General features: G+C 43.6%; 1 protein-coding gene and 1 long non-coding RNA gene across 3 annotated transcripts in view; one reads left to right on the top strand and one right to left on the bottom strand.

Annotated features, from left to right (window-relative positions):
- Nucleotides 1-2,703, top strand: part of LOC142414533 (uncharacterized) — a 13,548-nt gene extending 10,845 nt beyond the window's left edge. The window contains exons 2-3 of the long non-coding RNA XR_012777105.1: nt 2,045-2,158; nt 2,586-2,703. This is a non-coding gene — a long non-coding RNA (uncharacterized LOC142414533). The remainder of the gene's footprint in view (nt 1-2,044; nt 2,159-2,585) is intronic.
- NAA50 (N-alpha-acetyltransferase 50, NatE catalytic subunit) overlaps nt 1-17,285 on the bottom strand; it is a 24,934-nt gene extending 7,649 nt beyond the window's left edge. The window contains exons 1-2 of one of the 2 annotated variants that reach the window (XM_075511846.1): nt 17,088-17,285; nt 337-470 (exon numbers count right to left, since the gene is read on the bottom strand). In XM_075511846.1, coding sequence (XP_075367961.1) covers nt 337-470; nt 17,088-17,095 — 142 coding nt within the window. In that variant the 5' untranslated portion in view covers nt 17,096-17,285. Of the gene's footprint in view, nt 1-336; nt 474-17,087 lie in introns of both variants that reach the window. The other variant, XM_075511837.1, reaches the window with a different exon arrangement.

Genomic DNA, 17,285 nt, shown 5'->3' with positions numbered 1-17,285 from the left:
CTAACACTGAGTGAAGTTACCAATGACGCTCTGACACAGGGGTTGGCTTATTATAGTTCAAACCAACTAGCAATGACATCAGGAGGTAAGCTGGCAGGACACATCTCTCAAGTTTTCTGCTGTAACAGAAAACATGCCTATTCCCAGTAAAATGGAAGCTGTTTAGAACACAAACCCTCTGAGGTTGGGACTGTGGCTTTTTGAGGTTCCCAAACAGTTATTTTTCATTATGTAAAACAACAAAATAGAAGGATCTGCTATTCAAAACCATTATGGATAGCAACGATGAGCACTTCTGCCACCATAGCCCACAATTACTGGCAAGAACATTTGTACCTAATTTGGCTAGTTCGCCAACCTCCAGTACATCCTTGTAGAACTTGTCATTGTAGCTGACAGGAAAAATGACCTGGTTTAGCCTCTTCAGCTGCTTAATGTTGTGTGGCGTCACATCTCCCAGCTCGATCCGGCTACTGGAACAAATCAAAACATGCTTAACATCTGACAGACTGCAAAATTTCCAAGGACACCAAAAATCAGTTATTTTATTTATGCTTAGAGAACTGTCCCACCTAATAATTAGTTCAATACACATTTGAACTGTAATGTTCAACCCATACAATTATGTCTCCTGTTGGTGGCTGATTTAACTCTCAAACCCAATTTCAGTCAGTGCTATACAGTCAGAAGTTTCTCAGGCCACACTTAACACTGATGTACCATAGTATATGTGTGGTTTTATTGGGCGGGAGACAGGATAACACTAATCTCTGTAGGAGTATTAGCTTTAACTTTATCCCATTAATTTCCTCATTGATCATCAAGATGACAGGGAAAAAAAAAACAACAAAGACAAGACAGGAGGGACAGGAGGCTAGAACAGAGACCAAGAAAATGAAGTCCTTATCCATGCTTTAAAGACAGCCTTAATTTTACCACCTATCAATATAAAGCTTATGCTTAGACAAAGACAAAGTCATTACTAGACAACTGTCTCTAAAAAGCAACAATACTGTGTGCAGCAAACTCCTGTTAAGCCTGTTAATATGCAAGCGTGCCACTGTCAAGGTGATATACACATCTATTATGATCATCACTGAAGTCATTCTTTGTGTTGACTGAGAGCAGAATCACAATCTTAAAATACCAGTACTGCACTGAATTATACTGAGAAGAAACAGACCAAGCTTCTCCCTTTTCTAAGACTAACTTCCTGACGGAAACATTACATATACAGAAGCAAATTAAAAAAAAAAAAAAAAAAAAAAAAGCTGATTAGTTGTTCATTTTCTCCAAGCCAATTTCTTGGCTGCAGGTAGACAGTTTTAGTAAGGACTACAAGAATGAAAAATAAGAAACCAAGATAATAAAAATCTTTTCCCAAATGGTCACCAGAATACATAGGCAGGTACTAAGCCAATGCACGTTGAGTTAGAAACGCACACAATTCTAGGTTCATCTCAGTCTTGTTTTACTGAATGCATACAGGCAACTAGCTTGTTTTCTGCTCAAACGTTGGTAAAGGCACTGTTTGCCTTTTTTAAAAAAAGTCAAATTCTGTTTTCAGAAAGGCAGTTTTCAAAGATCCTTTTATGCCAGGCCTCAAAGTTCATTCTAGTAATGTGCACTAGCTGCTTTCCATCTCCAATGCCTCTTGTGCCTATGCAGCTTGTTTTTTCAGATAGGTTGATGCCTGGGACACAACAGCACAAACTAACTTAAATAATACAGTGAAACAAAGAAGATGTAATAACCAACAACTTTTTTCTTCAAGAACTGTACCAAGTAAAGCTGAGTATAATCTGTCTCTGCTTTATTAACGGACCTTTATTATACATCAAAACCCCTTAAACAATTAGTACTCCAGATATCATACCAGTTTTAGTTGTTGCTACCAATAAGGGGCGATAAACATACAATGCTTTCTAGGCATTGTACTGCAGCCTGCAAAACTATGAGGAAAAGCTACAGGAATGGAGCCTTTAACGTTTACTTCAAGAAGCATAACTTGCCATCACACCCACTTTCTCCTTTTCTTTTACAGCAAAGAATACAGTCTTCACTTCTGCAAAGGTATCAAGGACCACCATTGCCCGCTCTCTGGTATGATACATATCAGACAGTCTCCTTAGTGAGCCCTACAGAAGCTAAACAATTTGTAAGTAGGGCCTACCTTTTAGAGAACTATCTAGCATTAACTAATGGACTGTTGATGATTTTGTAATTCCCCGTTAGATTAATATGTTCCAGTTAATTATTCTAACTACTTAGAATTAATAGCTGGCATTTACATATTGAACTTTGCTGACTCCAAAGTCTAACCTTTCGTCACACATTTGCTAAAGAGATTAAAAGGCCCTCTGGTGTCAAGCATCTCATGCCAGTATGGGTGCTTGCAAATTGTTCCAGGCAGCTCCCCATCTTCCCCCTACCACGGTGAACATGTTGATTGATCTTTCCCCCCGTCACTGCAAGGGCAATTGCCAAGCCACAAATCCTTGTAGTTTGCCCCTGAGCTCTGCCCAATTGTACAGCAATCTCTTGAGAAACATCTCACTAGAACTGGACATTATGTTCTCCAACAGTGATCTCAAAAATGACAGAAGCAGCAACAGTCTCCATATTCTTGCATCTCATCCATGTCAAGATACCCAGGCATACTACAAGCAACAGCAATGGGATATATTTCTAAAGTTTCTAGCTATAAACCACTATATTGTGCTGAAATAGTCTGCAGTGTCTCTTTTCCATGACTCCTACCACCACCAGCCCTTTGTTTCACAGCCTTTTCTATCTTCTAGATTATTTTTGCTCTCAATATTAAGTTTCCTTTCTTCATATATCACCACTTGTGCAAGCCCCTTTGATAATCATATTCCAACATTAAGTACTGAGCTAGTAAGGATGATCTCCTCACACCACAGAAGTACTCCCATTGTAAACAAGCATGCTATCAAATGATAGTAAAGTTATTAGATGGTGGGGTAACTGTAATACTTGTTTTATGCCCAGCTTAGCACAGCTGTTCAGCCTAGCATGGCAGGGCTTCTTCCAGCACACAGAAGGCAAGTTGCATCCTTCTCTCATCCCAGTCAGTAGTACTGCTATCTTTTCTCACAAAGGGTAGGAATAAAACTCTGGCATGTGGGTTCCCGGGTGTATTTGTGTCTGGGAGAGAGTTTTTCTGGAGTAGAACACCTCAGTAATGTCATACTAGGAGTGAAGAGAAGACCCAGCAGCATCTTTTGCTGCAATCTGCATCAGAGTGGAAACCAAAGGGAGCAGGTCTCAACTGCCCAGTTAGATCAGATTACTTGCACAGTAGGAGGTCAGTAAGAGAAAAACCTCACATTCACACTCAGTCCCTTGAAAGCCTAGACCTCTTGTCCAAAAGTTTTAATAGTATATTAACCTTGATTATACTTTTTTTGTATCAGTAGATCCAAGCTTAGTAGCTCAGTAACACTAGCATGAACTCTTACGGTAAACTCACAGCAAATTTGTTATAGAGCAAGTCCCTCTTTATACTTGAGCAAAAATCTTAGACTATTATCAGGTAGTGTGTTTTCTAGTATTATTTTAACATTAATTAGTTAGTAATGAAGCAAGAAATCAGGCATTAGAAGACAGTCACTATGGAATATTTATGATGACAGTGCAACAGGACAAAGATATATTGTTAGGGGCAGCCAGGACAAGATGGCTGAGAAAGGGACCATGGCCAGAAGATGGACCTTCACCAAGAAGGTTTCAGACAGGGAATAAGTAAGTGCAGAAGCAGAGTCTAAGGCTGCTCATAGCTGCTGAGCCAAGACATCATCTCCAAGGCTGGCATCAGGCCAGAGAAACAAGTTCCAGTAGTAGGTGGCTAAAAGGTGCTTTTGACACATCTCCTAGAGCCCTTGGGCTTCCCCGCTGTCTCTCACCACTTGCCACATTCATTGCTGCCTCCTGCCATCTCCTTCTGCCTGCCTCCTGTGCTCTGTCACTAGCTGTTTCCTCGTTGCTCGAGAGCTGCACCAGGGCCAGTAATTTATCCTGGAGGATAATATAAAAGAAGTTTGAGAAGCACTTCAGGAAGCATAAATCAATATGCTAAATATGTCTGTTTAAATAGTATGCACTCAAACCATAAATTACTTTAATGTATAGCACTAGCTGATTAAAGCAGCACCACATCTATTACACACAAAAACATTTAATAAGTAAACTAAATGAGGACATGGAACAGAAGATCCACATCATGAGAGTTTATCACTTTGCCCGAGGACAGCACAGCAAAAGTGCCACTAGGGCCTCAAGTAAAAACATGGGAAAGCTGGCACTGCTGCTGAAAGCAGCAGTCTTGCTGTCCCTGAGCCACTCATTTCCATCCTCTTGCTGGCACAACCATTTGTGCAACAATGTGGTGAACCAACCTCAATTAAAACTAACCTAGCCAAAAAAAGAAAAGTTTAGTTTTAACCCACATGGGTCCCCTGATTGAGTTCACCACACAAGTCTTCTGCCAGCATAAAGAAGAGAAAAAAATTGCCAGAGGCAGAAGCGGTTGGTTCTTGAGCAGAAGTGCCAGCCTACCCCCGTTTAAACTGGAAGTACTGTGCAAGAGGAGTACAGGGATCATTCAGCATCTAGATGATTTTGTGCTACACCTTATCATTTACTGAACAACGTACACTTTGAACCTAAGGACTTAAAACTACCCCAGCCTCAAAAGATCCAAGACAAAGCACCTGTAACAAAGGACACAAAATGGTCACTCCTTCCTTTTCATTGGAGTAATGGAAATAGCTTTGGGGTTTTTTTTGGTTGGTTGGTTGGTTTTTTAATAGCTATTTACAAGTAGACCTGCTTCTTCAAGTTACCTCTCAGGCAAATTCAGTAACATAAATTTACTATATCAACTAAGGTCTGATTAGGCCAGTCCTGTGCATTCCAGCTCAGTATAGGCTGAACCAGAAATACCTATCCTCTGCTGTTGCAAAGAAAACAATTAAATCATGAGCTCAAATTAGCACAGGAGAGAACAGAAAGATGTGTAGAGAGCCTGAAGTGCCCAGAAGGGGCATGCCCTTCCTTAACAGATTACTTTATTCTATTATTCCGATAATATTCCTAAGAAGATACACACTTACTTCTGGTATCCTACATCTCAAATAGCACTCCATGGAGCATGCAACAGTCAACTGTACTCATCTTAGGTGTCAAAGCTTCTGGACCAAGTCAGCCACCCCATCCCAAGCTACTGTTTTTAATAAGGAGGAATGAGGGACTCTTGGCTTTCCTAGATGCAGTATCAGCCCTCTGAAGCCACTCAGACATCTTCCATTGTAAGGCTGTTCCCAAGCTACCATTACTCTCATAGTTAGGCTTTCTTCTGATTTCCATTCTAAATGTACTCAAGTTCTATCCATATGCTGTCTCGTTGCTCATTAGCTTCAGTAGTTGATGGGTACCAATACACCCTATCCCACATGCTTTTTCAGAGAGCTACCATGACCTCTTCATACTTTCCTTCTTGTAACTAAAGCCAAGCTCCTGGCCTTCTCCTTTAAGACTGGCTCTTAATTCCTACTATTGACATACTAGCTCTTTCCATTCCTTCAGATTAAAGTTAATTTTCCTTAAACATGGCCAAACAAAACTGCTTACAGCACCCCAAATACTTACTATTGCCTTGTACAACAGCAGTAAGTTTTCCCTGTCTCTACCAGAAGCATTTTCCTGACATATCCTAGGACTATGTTTGCATTTCTCACAACCGCAACATACAGTGACTCGGTTACTGAGGAAAAAACGCACTGAGACTTCACTAGTGAAGGGAACTGGTTTCTGATGCAGAAGGCTGCTGTTCGTTAAAAGTGCACAGTGACACTGCCCAGCAATATGAGTGGAAGTAAAGAGCGATCCACGAAATCCCAATGGAAGTGGGATGTTAGTGAGGTGCAATGCAGCAGTTACTGAAACTGGATGCATGCCCAAAACATCAACATTAACACTCCTGCTCTTGCATGCCAGTGCCCCAAAATCCTTCAAGCACTTGCTAGAAAAAACCTTGTATTTTTTGTAGGACCAAATGCAATCCAATTAGTCCTACGGCAGCTGCATTCCTCTATCTGCAGCCTACTACAGGGCTGTGATTTGAACATTGTTTTTCCTAGAAGGTCTTAAATTCAGACTGGAAGTAACACAGGCTACATGAGACATTAGTGTTTGCTTATGCTAAGGCTGCCTTTTGCCTCTCGACATATACTGAAGGAGAACTGCTATACACAATGATAGCTCAAGATGAAGCCAATTTCCAGAGTTACAGTTCAAGAGGAAACACAAATTCAGTCCCAGGGAATAGCAAGTGTTGAACACTAGTTTAGAACCAACATCAGCGAGAAAAAGGGGGAATTCCAAGTTTCTTAATGCTGTAAGAATCTCAGTCTCATTCAACTTTAAATAGTGCAAGTATCTCCCCAGAGGGATGTGCCTGACTGAAACAGATCTCGGTGTAACTGATAGCTGGGCTCAGGCTTATTGAAGGCATCTGGCATGCTAAATTTAGCAGAGCTGTATCTGCAGCTTGCAAAACTTACTGAGGTATTGTCAAACAGTCAGGAGAGGGAGCACAGGGGAGAAAAGTGCCCTAACAAATTAGAGGACTTCAGAGGTTTGTCACCCGCTAAGTGGCCAACTAGCTTTATTGCTTCTATTTTGGCTTCCAAGTCAAAGCAGGAGTCTAGACAGGATAATCCACTCATAAAATAAAACCAAACCAGAGCTATGAAAGCTATAGACCTGAAGGGTGTAGCTTTGCTTAGATTCAACTCCAAAGCCAAAAGAACCTCTCCAGTGTTTTTTTTGTTGGGGTTTTTTTTTTGGTGGTGGTGTTTTTTATGATGAGCCGTCTTGCTAGACACACAAGTTAGTCTAGTTCTTGTGGGCAGACCGGTATGTTTTCAATTATCGAGAAGATCTGTGGGCTGTAAATCTACTGTGCTTCACTTGTAGAAAACCAGAAGGATAAGTGCAAGCCTAGCATGCAAAAAGTCTTACCAATTTGCTTCTGAGCCCTCCTGATCTTCTTTAGCCCCACTTACTACTGAAAACATGTATTTGCATGACACCTGATACCCTGCTGGAAGTTACGCACAGCTGTGTGCTGGATTGTAGAAGGGCACAGTGATGTACAGAAGAAAGCTAAGCAATTTTACAATCAGAATTAATAGAAGACTTCACTCAAGACTTGTGATTCAAATGGATCTCAGTGTGAATAGGTTTTATTGGCATGCATCATAATTCCCCAAGACATACTGCAGACCCTCCTTGCCTCTCTCCTTTATAACGAAAAAATACACAGCATGTTACAGTCCAGGTTTCTTCATTATATTCAGATAATTCACTCTGCTTCAACCTAGAAAATCTGACCATTGTACAAAAGACTGGCTGGTCTTCACATGCAAGAAGCAAAGTTATGCTATAATAGCCTCACAGTTTTCCCAGCTGAAACCTGTTCTTCTAGAGTTGTACTAGACCTCAAATCTAGACTCAACTCCGATCTTAAAAAAGAAAAAAGACAACCCTAAAGCTAAAGTAGCAGTACAATCATGAAGCATCTCAACTGTCTGATTATGCAAGTGCAAGGGGGAGACAGTGAGGTCATTTCAACAGTGTCAAATAAAAAAAACCCCCAAAACCAACTCAAACTTTCCCCAAGAAAATTAAAAGCTATATAATTCTGCAGCTGGATGCAAAGAGCAGGAATCACCATGCCCAGCTGACAGGATTTTCAAACTCCAAAATATAAGAAATAAATGTAGTTGGTCTAGGACAGAAAAGCAGCCATACATACATCACTTAGTAGCCTGTAACACTTTGCTGCTTCAGAGCACCTCACGAGGTAAAGGCTTAGATATTATTTCTGCCTATCCCAGGTGCATCAAAGTCAGGTGAAAGAGGAAACAACTTGCCTGTGATCATACAGCAGATAAAGAGCTGCCAGAAATCCTAACTCTCCATTGCTGGTCTAACCACTTTTCCTTATTAGTCAAGTAAGCTCACAAGAACATTCAGATTATGAACCATGATTGCAAAGCAGAAGTACTTTACCAGTTTGAAACAACTTAGCTTAAAAATGAGTTTTGTGTCTCAATTACCAATACCCTGAGACATCTTACAAGTTACTGCCCCTTTCCATGCCCTCAGTGTCCCCGGATATAACAATTATAACCCTTACTTGCCTCCCAGGATATCATGAACCTTCGGTAATTAACATTCATGAAGTACCTGATGATCCTCAGGTGAGAACAGAGGCTTATATTCAAATTCAAAACAGAAGTGATGCTGGGTTCACAAAGTGCCTTATTTACATAAATCCATATAGCTCAAAGGCACTTCTTCTACTTATATTATGCAACAAACTATAGAATTGATGTATCAGTATCTGCTTCACACAAGCTATTTCTAGGAGTCACTGAAACACCTTTCTTTACAAATGTTTGTGTCCATTAGATTAGCAAAGAAAAAAATGGCAGGTCCTTATGGGTCTCCTGCCTATACTTCACATTTCAGTCCCAGGGTTGGTGTTTTTTTGAGGTGTTCAAATCATGCCTTATATAAAGAACACAGTGTGAAAAATTAACAGAACTATGCGTTAGCAGAATTATCAGTTCTATGCGCCTACCTTCAAATACTTCTAAGGCAACAATAATTGCAAGCACCTACTTTATCAAGCACAAAAAGCTATTTTTCTCCCTTTCCTTTTCCCAGTTTTGAATAAGAATGAATTGTTCTCAAATGAAAATTTGTGCTAATGAGCTACTTATTAAAAACCAAACACATCTCCTTTAACTGCAATTTTCAATTTAATTTGTGATCTTTACTGACAAAAAATTCCAAGCACCATGTAGAGAAAACTTTCACAAGCCTTAAATTGCTGCCCTGGGTCTCACCCCACACTCTCAAGAGAAGATAAATACAGTGGTCAGATGGTGGAAATGGGAATTTTTTTCAGGGACTGAAATTCTAGTCTGCTAAGGGCCAAAAAATCACATGGAGCCTGGGAAAGAATGAGGAGAGCGAGGAGGAAGCCTAAGTGAGCTCAGGAAGCACTTCATGCATCAAGAGCTTACCATGCAGCATGGTATTTTCAACCCATTTTAAAAAAATTACTCTGCCCCCAGGAAAATTCAAATATCTCAATCTTAGTCACCTAGTGACAGTGTTGTGGAAATGGTTTTGCTCTATTTTCTATAAAGCCTTGTTTCAGCAGAACTGCCACCTTAGACTTCCAGAGGGCAGACTTTGGCCTGTTTAGGAGACTGGTCAACAGAGTCCCCTGGGAGGCAGCCCTACAGGGCAAAGGAGTCCAGGAAGGCTGGACGTTCTTTAAGGAGGAAGCCCTAAAGGCACGAGAGCAGGCTGTCCCCAGGTGCCGAAAGACGAGCCGGTGGGGAAGAACATTGGCCTGGCTGAGTAGAGAGCTTTGGCTAGAACTCAGGAAAAAGAGAAGAGTCTACGGCCTCTGGAAGAAGGGACAGGCAAGTCAAGAGGACTACAAAGGTATAGCGAGGTCGTGCAGGGAGAAAATTAGAAGGGCCAAAGCTGAGCTAGAGCTCAATCTGGCTGCTGCCATAAAAGACAACAAAAAATACTTCTTAAATACATTAGCAGCAAAAGGAGAGCTAAGGAGACTCTCCAGCCTCTATTAGACAGGGGAGGAAACACAGTGACAAAGGATGAGGAAAAGGCTGAGGTACTTAATGCCTTCTTTGCCTCAGTCTTTAATAGCAGGGCCAATTGTTCTCTGGGTACCCAGCCCCCTGAGTCAGAAGATAGGGATGGGGACCAGACTGGAGCCCCCATAATCCAGGGGGAAATGGTCAGTGACCTGCTGCACCACTTAGACATTCACAAGTCTATGGGGCCTGATGAGGTCCACCCAAGAGTACTGAAGGAACTGGCAGAAGTGCTCACCAAGCCCCTTTCCATCATTTACCAGCAGTCCTGGCTAACTGGGGAGGTCCCAGTTGACTGGAGATTAGCAAACGTGACACCCATCTACAAGAAAGGCTGGAAGGAGGACCCAGGGAACTACAGGCCTGTCAGCCTGACCTCGGTACCAGGAAAGCTGATGGAGTGGAGCAGATCATCTTGAGTGCCATCACATGGCATGTAGAGGATAACCAAGGGATCAAGCCCAGCCAGCATGGGTTTAGGAAAGGCAGGTCCTGCTTGACCAACCTGATCTCCTTCTACGACAAGGTGACCCACCTAATGGTGAGCGGAAGGCTGTGGATGTTGTCTGTCTAGACTTCAGTAAAGCCTTTGACACGATTTCCCACAGCATTCTCCTGGAGAAACTGGCTGCTCATGGCTTGGACGGGTGTACTCTTCGCTGGGTAAAGAACTGGCTGGATGGCCGGGCCCAAGGAGTGGTGGTGAATGCAGTTTATGCCAGTTGGCGGCCGGTCACAAGTGGTGTCCCCCCAGGGCTCTGTGTTGGGGCCAGTTCTGTTTAATATCTTTATCAATGATCTGGACGAAGGGATCGAGTGCACCCTCAGTAAGTTTGCAGACGACACCAAGCTGTGCAGGAGTGTTGATCTGATTGACGGGAGTAAGGCTCTGCAGAGGGACCTGGACAGGCTGGATCGATGGGACGAGGTCAACTGTATGGGGTTCAACAAGGCTAAGTGCAAGGTCCTGCACTTGGGGTCCTACAGGCTTGGGGAAGAGTGGCTGGAAAGCTGCCAGGCAGAAAAGGACCTGGGAGTGTTGGTTGACAGCCGCCTGAATATGAGCCAGCAGTGTGCCCAGGCGGCCAGGAAGGCCAATGGCATCCTGGCTTGTATCAAAAATAGCGTGGCCAGCAGGACTAGGGAAGTGATTGTCCCCCTGTACTCAGCACTAGCGAGGCCGCACCTCGAATACTGTGTTCAGTTTTGGGCCCCTCACTAAAGAGAGACATTGAGGTGCTGGAGCATGTCCAGAGAAGGGTAACGAAGCTGGTGAAGGGTCTAGAGCAGAAGTCTTATGAGGAGTGGCTGAGGGAACTGGGGTTGTTTAGCCTGGAGAAAAGGAGGCTGAGGAGAGACCTTATCGCTCTCTACAACTACCTGAAAGGAGGTTGTAGAGAGGTGGGGGTCAGTCTCTTCTCCCAGGTAACAAGTGACAGGACAAGAGGAAATGGCCTCAAGTTGCGCCAGGGGAGGTTTAGACTGGATATTAGGAAATTTTACTTCACTGAAAGGGTTATCAAGCATTGGAACAGGCTGCCCAGGGAAGTGGTTGAGTCACCATCCCTGGAAATATTTAAAAGACATTTGGATGAGGTGCTTAGGGACATGGTGTAGTGGTGGTCTTGGTAGTGTTAGGTTTATGGTTGGACTCGATGATCTTAAAGGTCTTTTCCAACCTATACAATTCTGTGATTCCCTTCCCATAATGAATTAATTCAATACGCTTTGACACAAATACACAGTTACCCATTTCAATGACGTGCTTCTCTGCTCTCAGGTCTTCAAGTCCAAGAGTCTCCAAATAACCAGCAATTCTTCTGTGCATAGACGGCTTCCCCCCCCCCGCAAATCTCCCTCCTGACAAACTGTTGCTGCTCTAAAACTCCCACATAGGTCACTTCTTCCCTTCCCCTCTTTCAGCAGGGAGCAGAAAGTAATCCTGACATTGCCTGCCTCAGAGCAGAAGGGATGCAAGGAGGTACTGCACTTCTCTCTTATCAATTCCCAAACAAATATAAAGATCCAACTTCTCCTGTCCTTTCCTCCTCCTCCAGGTAAAAATATCTAGTGCCTTCTCAGATTATTGGTCTGAACACTGCTAATGCTTGCTAAATGGGCAGGCTCTTCAAGTTCTGAATCATTTCCACTTGGATAAAAGTATTTTTTTGGCTTAACCATCGCCCATTATCCCCCATTTTAGAAGAGATTTAATGTGGCAAAGGAGGATGCATCATTTCTCTTGTCCTCAGGAGATGGCAGCAGAGTTGGTGGCATTTGGTGAATAACTAAAGATACTACATTTTTCACAGAAGAAATGTCCCAACCTAGCAAGCCTATCTATATACAATCTATATTTTTACATGGATATGTGGCTTTAACAAAATTACATCTATAATCTTGTTAAAGCCACATATTCATGTAAAAATAACTGAATGGTCAAAAACCACTCAAAAGCCAAGATTGGGTTCTAAAGTGCTTCAGTAAAATGGCTACAATCCCTATGCTACCTTCTTATCCTCCCAATCCTTCCTACTTCATGGAATGTCTTAATCTGGTTATGGAACTAAATTCAAAGTGGTAAGAGTTACAAATTCAGTTAAAGTATCTATAAGAAACTGCACTAAGTTTTTATAAACTTAATTTGGAAGATATTAAGCTATTTGTAACCATGCATATAGGCAAGGTCTAAATTTACCATCCATGAAATTAAATGCAGAAAATATAGTATAGCTCACGCTTTGACATTTCTAGGTTCAGAAAAATCCTAAAACCAAATTACTTTCAAGCTCAATTACCTTTTTTGTCCTGCCTCCAGTGCATATGACAATTCAGCAGTTTTCTCATAAACTTGGAACTTTCTCCCATATACATTAAGCTTAGCACTGTGCCTTGCAAATGGAAACAAATCAACAGTTCTGCACAAACTCTGTAATACCAACTCAGAAGAGTAGAGAAAAAAACCCTCCCTGTTCTTGTGAGAAACACGCACAACTTCAGGACCTTGAGGGGTTTACTTTGTGAATCCAGGCAAAACAAGCAGAGATATCAGAGCTTACCCATAACTATTCACCGTACTTTAAATACACTATTGTTATTTTTCTGTTATGCTCAGTATTCCCCAGCTGTGATGTTTCTTCTACAAATGCAGCCGGAATAGCACTAGCCTGCAAAGCCTCTCAGTTATGAAGCTCTCTGTGGCAGCAGCTACCTTTTGTGTAGCATCTAGTCTGAAGGGCTCTTCCGCAGCAAGTCAGGACCCTTGGAAACTACAAAGCATAAGACGTAACTGCAACACTTACAAGTTTAGAGGCAGTGTCCTAGAAGTTTCGCACAGGAAAGTAGCGCACGTTGCTTTCTAAGACAGCAGTATAACACACAGCACTCTGCTCCCTGTTTCAGTCAGTTTTTCATCACGTGGCTAAACGTATGCTGCCACATGACAATCCCACAGTGTTTCCCATCAAAACTGGAGAGGGGTTTGATCAATGTGACAAAATAACACACATGCATGGGAGCACAGGCACCAGACCCAGCTTGTAACATGCACTACATGCTCTATATATGAGTGGACACTCCCGGTCACATAGCAGGTACAAGCATACAATGGAGCACACGTCTTGCATCACACCCCTCGTGTAATGTGGTGTTTAGGTAAGGGCAGCAGGGAAAGGCTGGATGACTTATTCTCACAGGCTTCATCTGAACTGAAACAGGTCAGGAAAGCATCCTTATTGTTAGACATCAAAAGGCCACAGACAGCAACCAGCAAGTGCTCAAGAATCAATGCAAGATTTTCTGTTTTCTTTCCTTAAAACCAGTAGCATAACAACTGTAGCGAAAATGCAAAAACACTGAGCAACAAGTGAATCAACACTGTGAAAGCAGTAAAGTGCAGGGAGTATTATTTACATCTGCTCTACAAAAACAGGCAAATCACTACAGACAGTAGAACCCGAGTCCCTCCCACTGATATTTTTCCTCATGCAAATCCAGTTCTAAAATACATTTTCAAATTCCAGAACTAACAATAACAACATTTAGGAATACAATAAATGAAAAAAGAAATTAATCTCTAGAGAATCATGGAGTTCACTGACAGAACAGTGAATTACCTCAGTTTTTCAACTCACATTAAAAAAAAAAAAAAAAAGGGAAACATAACAAGTCTCTAAACTATTAAAATCATTCAGAAGATGAGGATAGAGTGAACATAAAGCAAATTATCACAAAAGCAGGTGGGAGGTAATAGCAATTACCAGTTCAGAAGCTGGTGTTTAACTCATCAAACAAGAGAAAACCCACAAAATTTTAAGCAGCTCAGAAAGCAAAAAAACTTTCACTATCTCCAAAACTAGAGGTCCTCTGTAAAAGAAGTCACCTAATCTCAAATACCCTGACGACAGAGACACTACAACCCCCTATGCATTCTTAACACACTGCTATGTGCTATTTTGAATTCAGAGCGCTAAGAAAGAGGGCTGCAAGCAACGCACATTGACTACACAATCTCTTTTAGATCTGAAATTTCAAAACATCAGTGAACTTTCTAGTTTCTTATTTGATTCTTTCTCTGCCAAAGCAGACTGTTCATAATTACAGCTGATGTTATGGGTCTTAGTGCTCCCAAAATTATCTCTGCACTTTGTGGTGTGGGTTACTATGCAACACATACACTCCCAGAAAAAAGTTCTCAGATGGAGTCAGTTTGTTCAAAAGAACTGATACACAATTTTGGATTCAATACTGAAGACAGATTGGATCCCTTCCAACACCACATTAGTTTCTGTATGTTGGGAGTTAAAGCTTTAAATCTATTTTTGGACCTATCTTCTGACAGTACTTGGTTTTTAGGGATCTTCTCCGATCTTTGTAGCTTGACTAACAATTTGGTTTTGTTCCAGAGTACCCCTATGTAATTTAATATATTCCTTCCAAAATCTTTGTCTAGTCCTTTGATTCTCTCATTGTATTTAAATTGGGTTATTTTTCAATTTGAGTTCTATCAGCCGATTTACCTCAATCTGAATTTTTAGAGAGCACCTGGATTCAGAAAAGGGGTGGTGGTTTTTTTCTCTCCATAGTTTTTTATTTTTAAAAAAAGTTACAAAAAGTAAAAAGCTCCTGAAATAAGAAGTCCTGAGCACCTGGATTCAGGTGCTCTCTATAAATATGAAGATTTTTGATTCTGCACAAGAACTTGCTGCATGATGCTAACAGTGTTTTGACAAGACAGGAATATGCTGCTCTTCAAAGAGATGAAGGAGTACCACAAAAGCGGAAATATACAAGTACACAACTCAAAAGGATCAGTTCTGAAGCTGAATCGGTGATAAAGCTGCCTGTAAGTGAAAGTAAAGTAACAGAAATAAAGTTTGGTGCTCTGGAAGCAGAAAAGGGGTGGTGGTTTTTTTCTCTCCATAGTTTTTTATTTTTAAAAAAAGTTACAAAAAGTAAAAAGCTCCTGAAATAAGAAGTCCTGAGCAGTGCAAGCAAAGCCAGGGCTCAGCCCCTCAGGGAGCGCCGCAGCATGGCAGACAGCTCTGGCTGCCACCTGCCAGGAGACCTCCATGGCTCCGACCTGACATGCCTGGGCCGCTTTCCACCTCATGCATCCAGACCCCAGTAACCCTGTCCCTCAACTCACGACTGACATACAGCCAAAGCAGGGCTAAGCTGTAGAAAACAGCAGAACAGTCAACAGAGGATAAAAGGAAACCCAGTTTTGTCAGGAGTGCTGCTGAACAATGATCACATCAACTGCCACTTCATCTTGGCCGATCAGTGCTGTTGCTCTTCTCACAAACTCTGTCATCCTCATTATAAGGTGACTAAGAGGCAGGGTGCCCTGTTTCATGTAGGGTGGTGCAGGCAAATAAAGGATTGCCCAGTATCCCCAACACAGCTATTTAATGTCAGCTGAGAGTCACTTTATTTGCAATCACCACTGAACATCTTTCTACAGATACCTGCCAGCCCCTCATGATGTTTGAAGCTGCTTACACACTGTAAGAAATAGCTAAGTATCTGTTATCAAGCAGTCTTGTGTGACCTTACCCCAATTGCTAATAGGCTAAACCCCTTACCTTTTCTTAGTTAAAGCTTAAGTGCTTCAGCTTCCATTCATCCTGCCTTAAGCTGCCAAACTGGAATAATAATACCCAGCATTGCATAACACCAGTTTCAAGGGAACTGGTTTAATACTCCTTTGAGAAACAGCTGTGGAAAGCTTCCTTTGTGTGTATGAAGAAACTGAGGCACAGAGTGGAAGAATCATGTTTTGTGGAGCACAGGTGACACTGAAATTAATAAACATCAGGTGATTTAACCAACACTGAAAAACCTGTCCCAAAGTGACCCATGCAAGGTCGTGCAGGTCATCTGACACCAGAGCAGAACTGTGACTCTAAAGGCTTCCAGTCTCCTGTTCAAACACCGCACCTTGCTGCCTCCACTCAGCAGGAAATCCAGTGTTTCAGCCAACCACATCTGAAATCTCTAGGTTTTCAAGACCCACCGAGAAGTGAAGCCAGGCCCAAAGCAGTGTGCTACAGAAATCAGACACAAAACACAGCTCGTTTTCATCCATCCACGTTGTACAGCCTCCACGTAGATAAACGCTTAGAGACTTAAACCAACAAAAGCACTAAGAGGATGTTACAAACAATAGCGCTGCAAAACCACTCGTCCCAGGCCGGCAGCTTTTTCCCAGACCCAACAGTGCTTCTTCGCTGTCGCTAGACAAGTAGGAAAGTCCAGCCAGCACCCCCCCAGCCGACTGCTTTCTCCGTTCGTTTTCCAGATAGCTAAAGCCCGCAAGCCGAAGTCACCCAGGAGCGCGCAGAGCCACTGCGTCCCACCAGCTCAGCAGAGCAGGGCTGAGCGCGGAGACTTTTTGCTCCGGCAGCAGAATAAATTTCACGGCGAGGGAGGCTCCTGCGGGGAGCTCTTGCTCAGCTGAAAGGGCACCACCGCGCAGCGACGGGACGGCCGGCTTTTCTCCTTTCACACCAGCCCCCCGCGGCGCAGATCACGGCCCCTCTCCCAGAGGGCGGGAGAGATGCAGAAACATTCCGCCCCCCCGCCTCCCCAGCCCTGAGGCGACGGCGGCTGCCAGCGGCAGCGGGGGTGGCAGCGGCGGCACCACTCGGCGCCCTCCGCCTCCCGCCAAGGCGCGGCGCCGCCCGCCCGCCCCGCGCTCTGCCCGCCGCGCCTGGGCCGCGTCGCCCGGGCCCGCCCCGCTCCGCTCCCCGCGCCGTCCGGCGGCGAGCGAGGCGGCACGACCGAGGCTAGGCCGGGCGGGCGCCGCCGCCCTGTCACGGCCGGGCCCAGCTCCGCAGGGCGCGCCGGGCCCGCACTCACCCCTTCATGGTGCGGCCGCGGCCTGGCCGGCGCCGGCGGCTGCGCTGGCTGCGTGCAGGGCCCGGCGGTGCGGCTCCGGCCTCCCCCTCCTCGGCCCGGGCAGCGCGGGCGGCTCAGCCTCCTGCTCCCGCGCCCGCTCCACATGGGCCTCCGTCCGCCCGTCCGCCTGCCGCCCCGCCCCCGTGACCTCTCACCTCA

Source organism: Mycteria americana, chromosome 1 (assembly GCF_035582795.1).
Source record: "Mycteria americana isolate JAX WOST 10 ecotype Jacksonville Zoo and Gardens chromosome 1, USCA_MyAme_1.0, whole genome shotgun sequence".
Classification (NCBI taxonomy): domain Eukaryota; kingdom Metazoa; phylum Chordata; class Aves; order Ciconiiformes; family Ciconiidae; genus Mycteria; species Mycteria americana.
The sequence above is the reverse complement of the archived record's forward strand: the minus strand, read 5'-3'. Positions and strand labels throughout refer to the sequence as shown.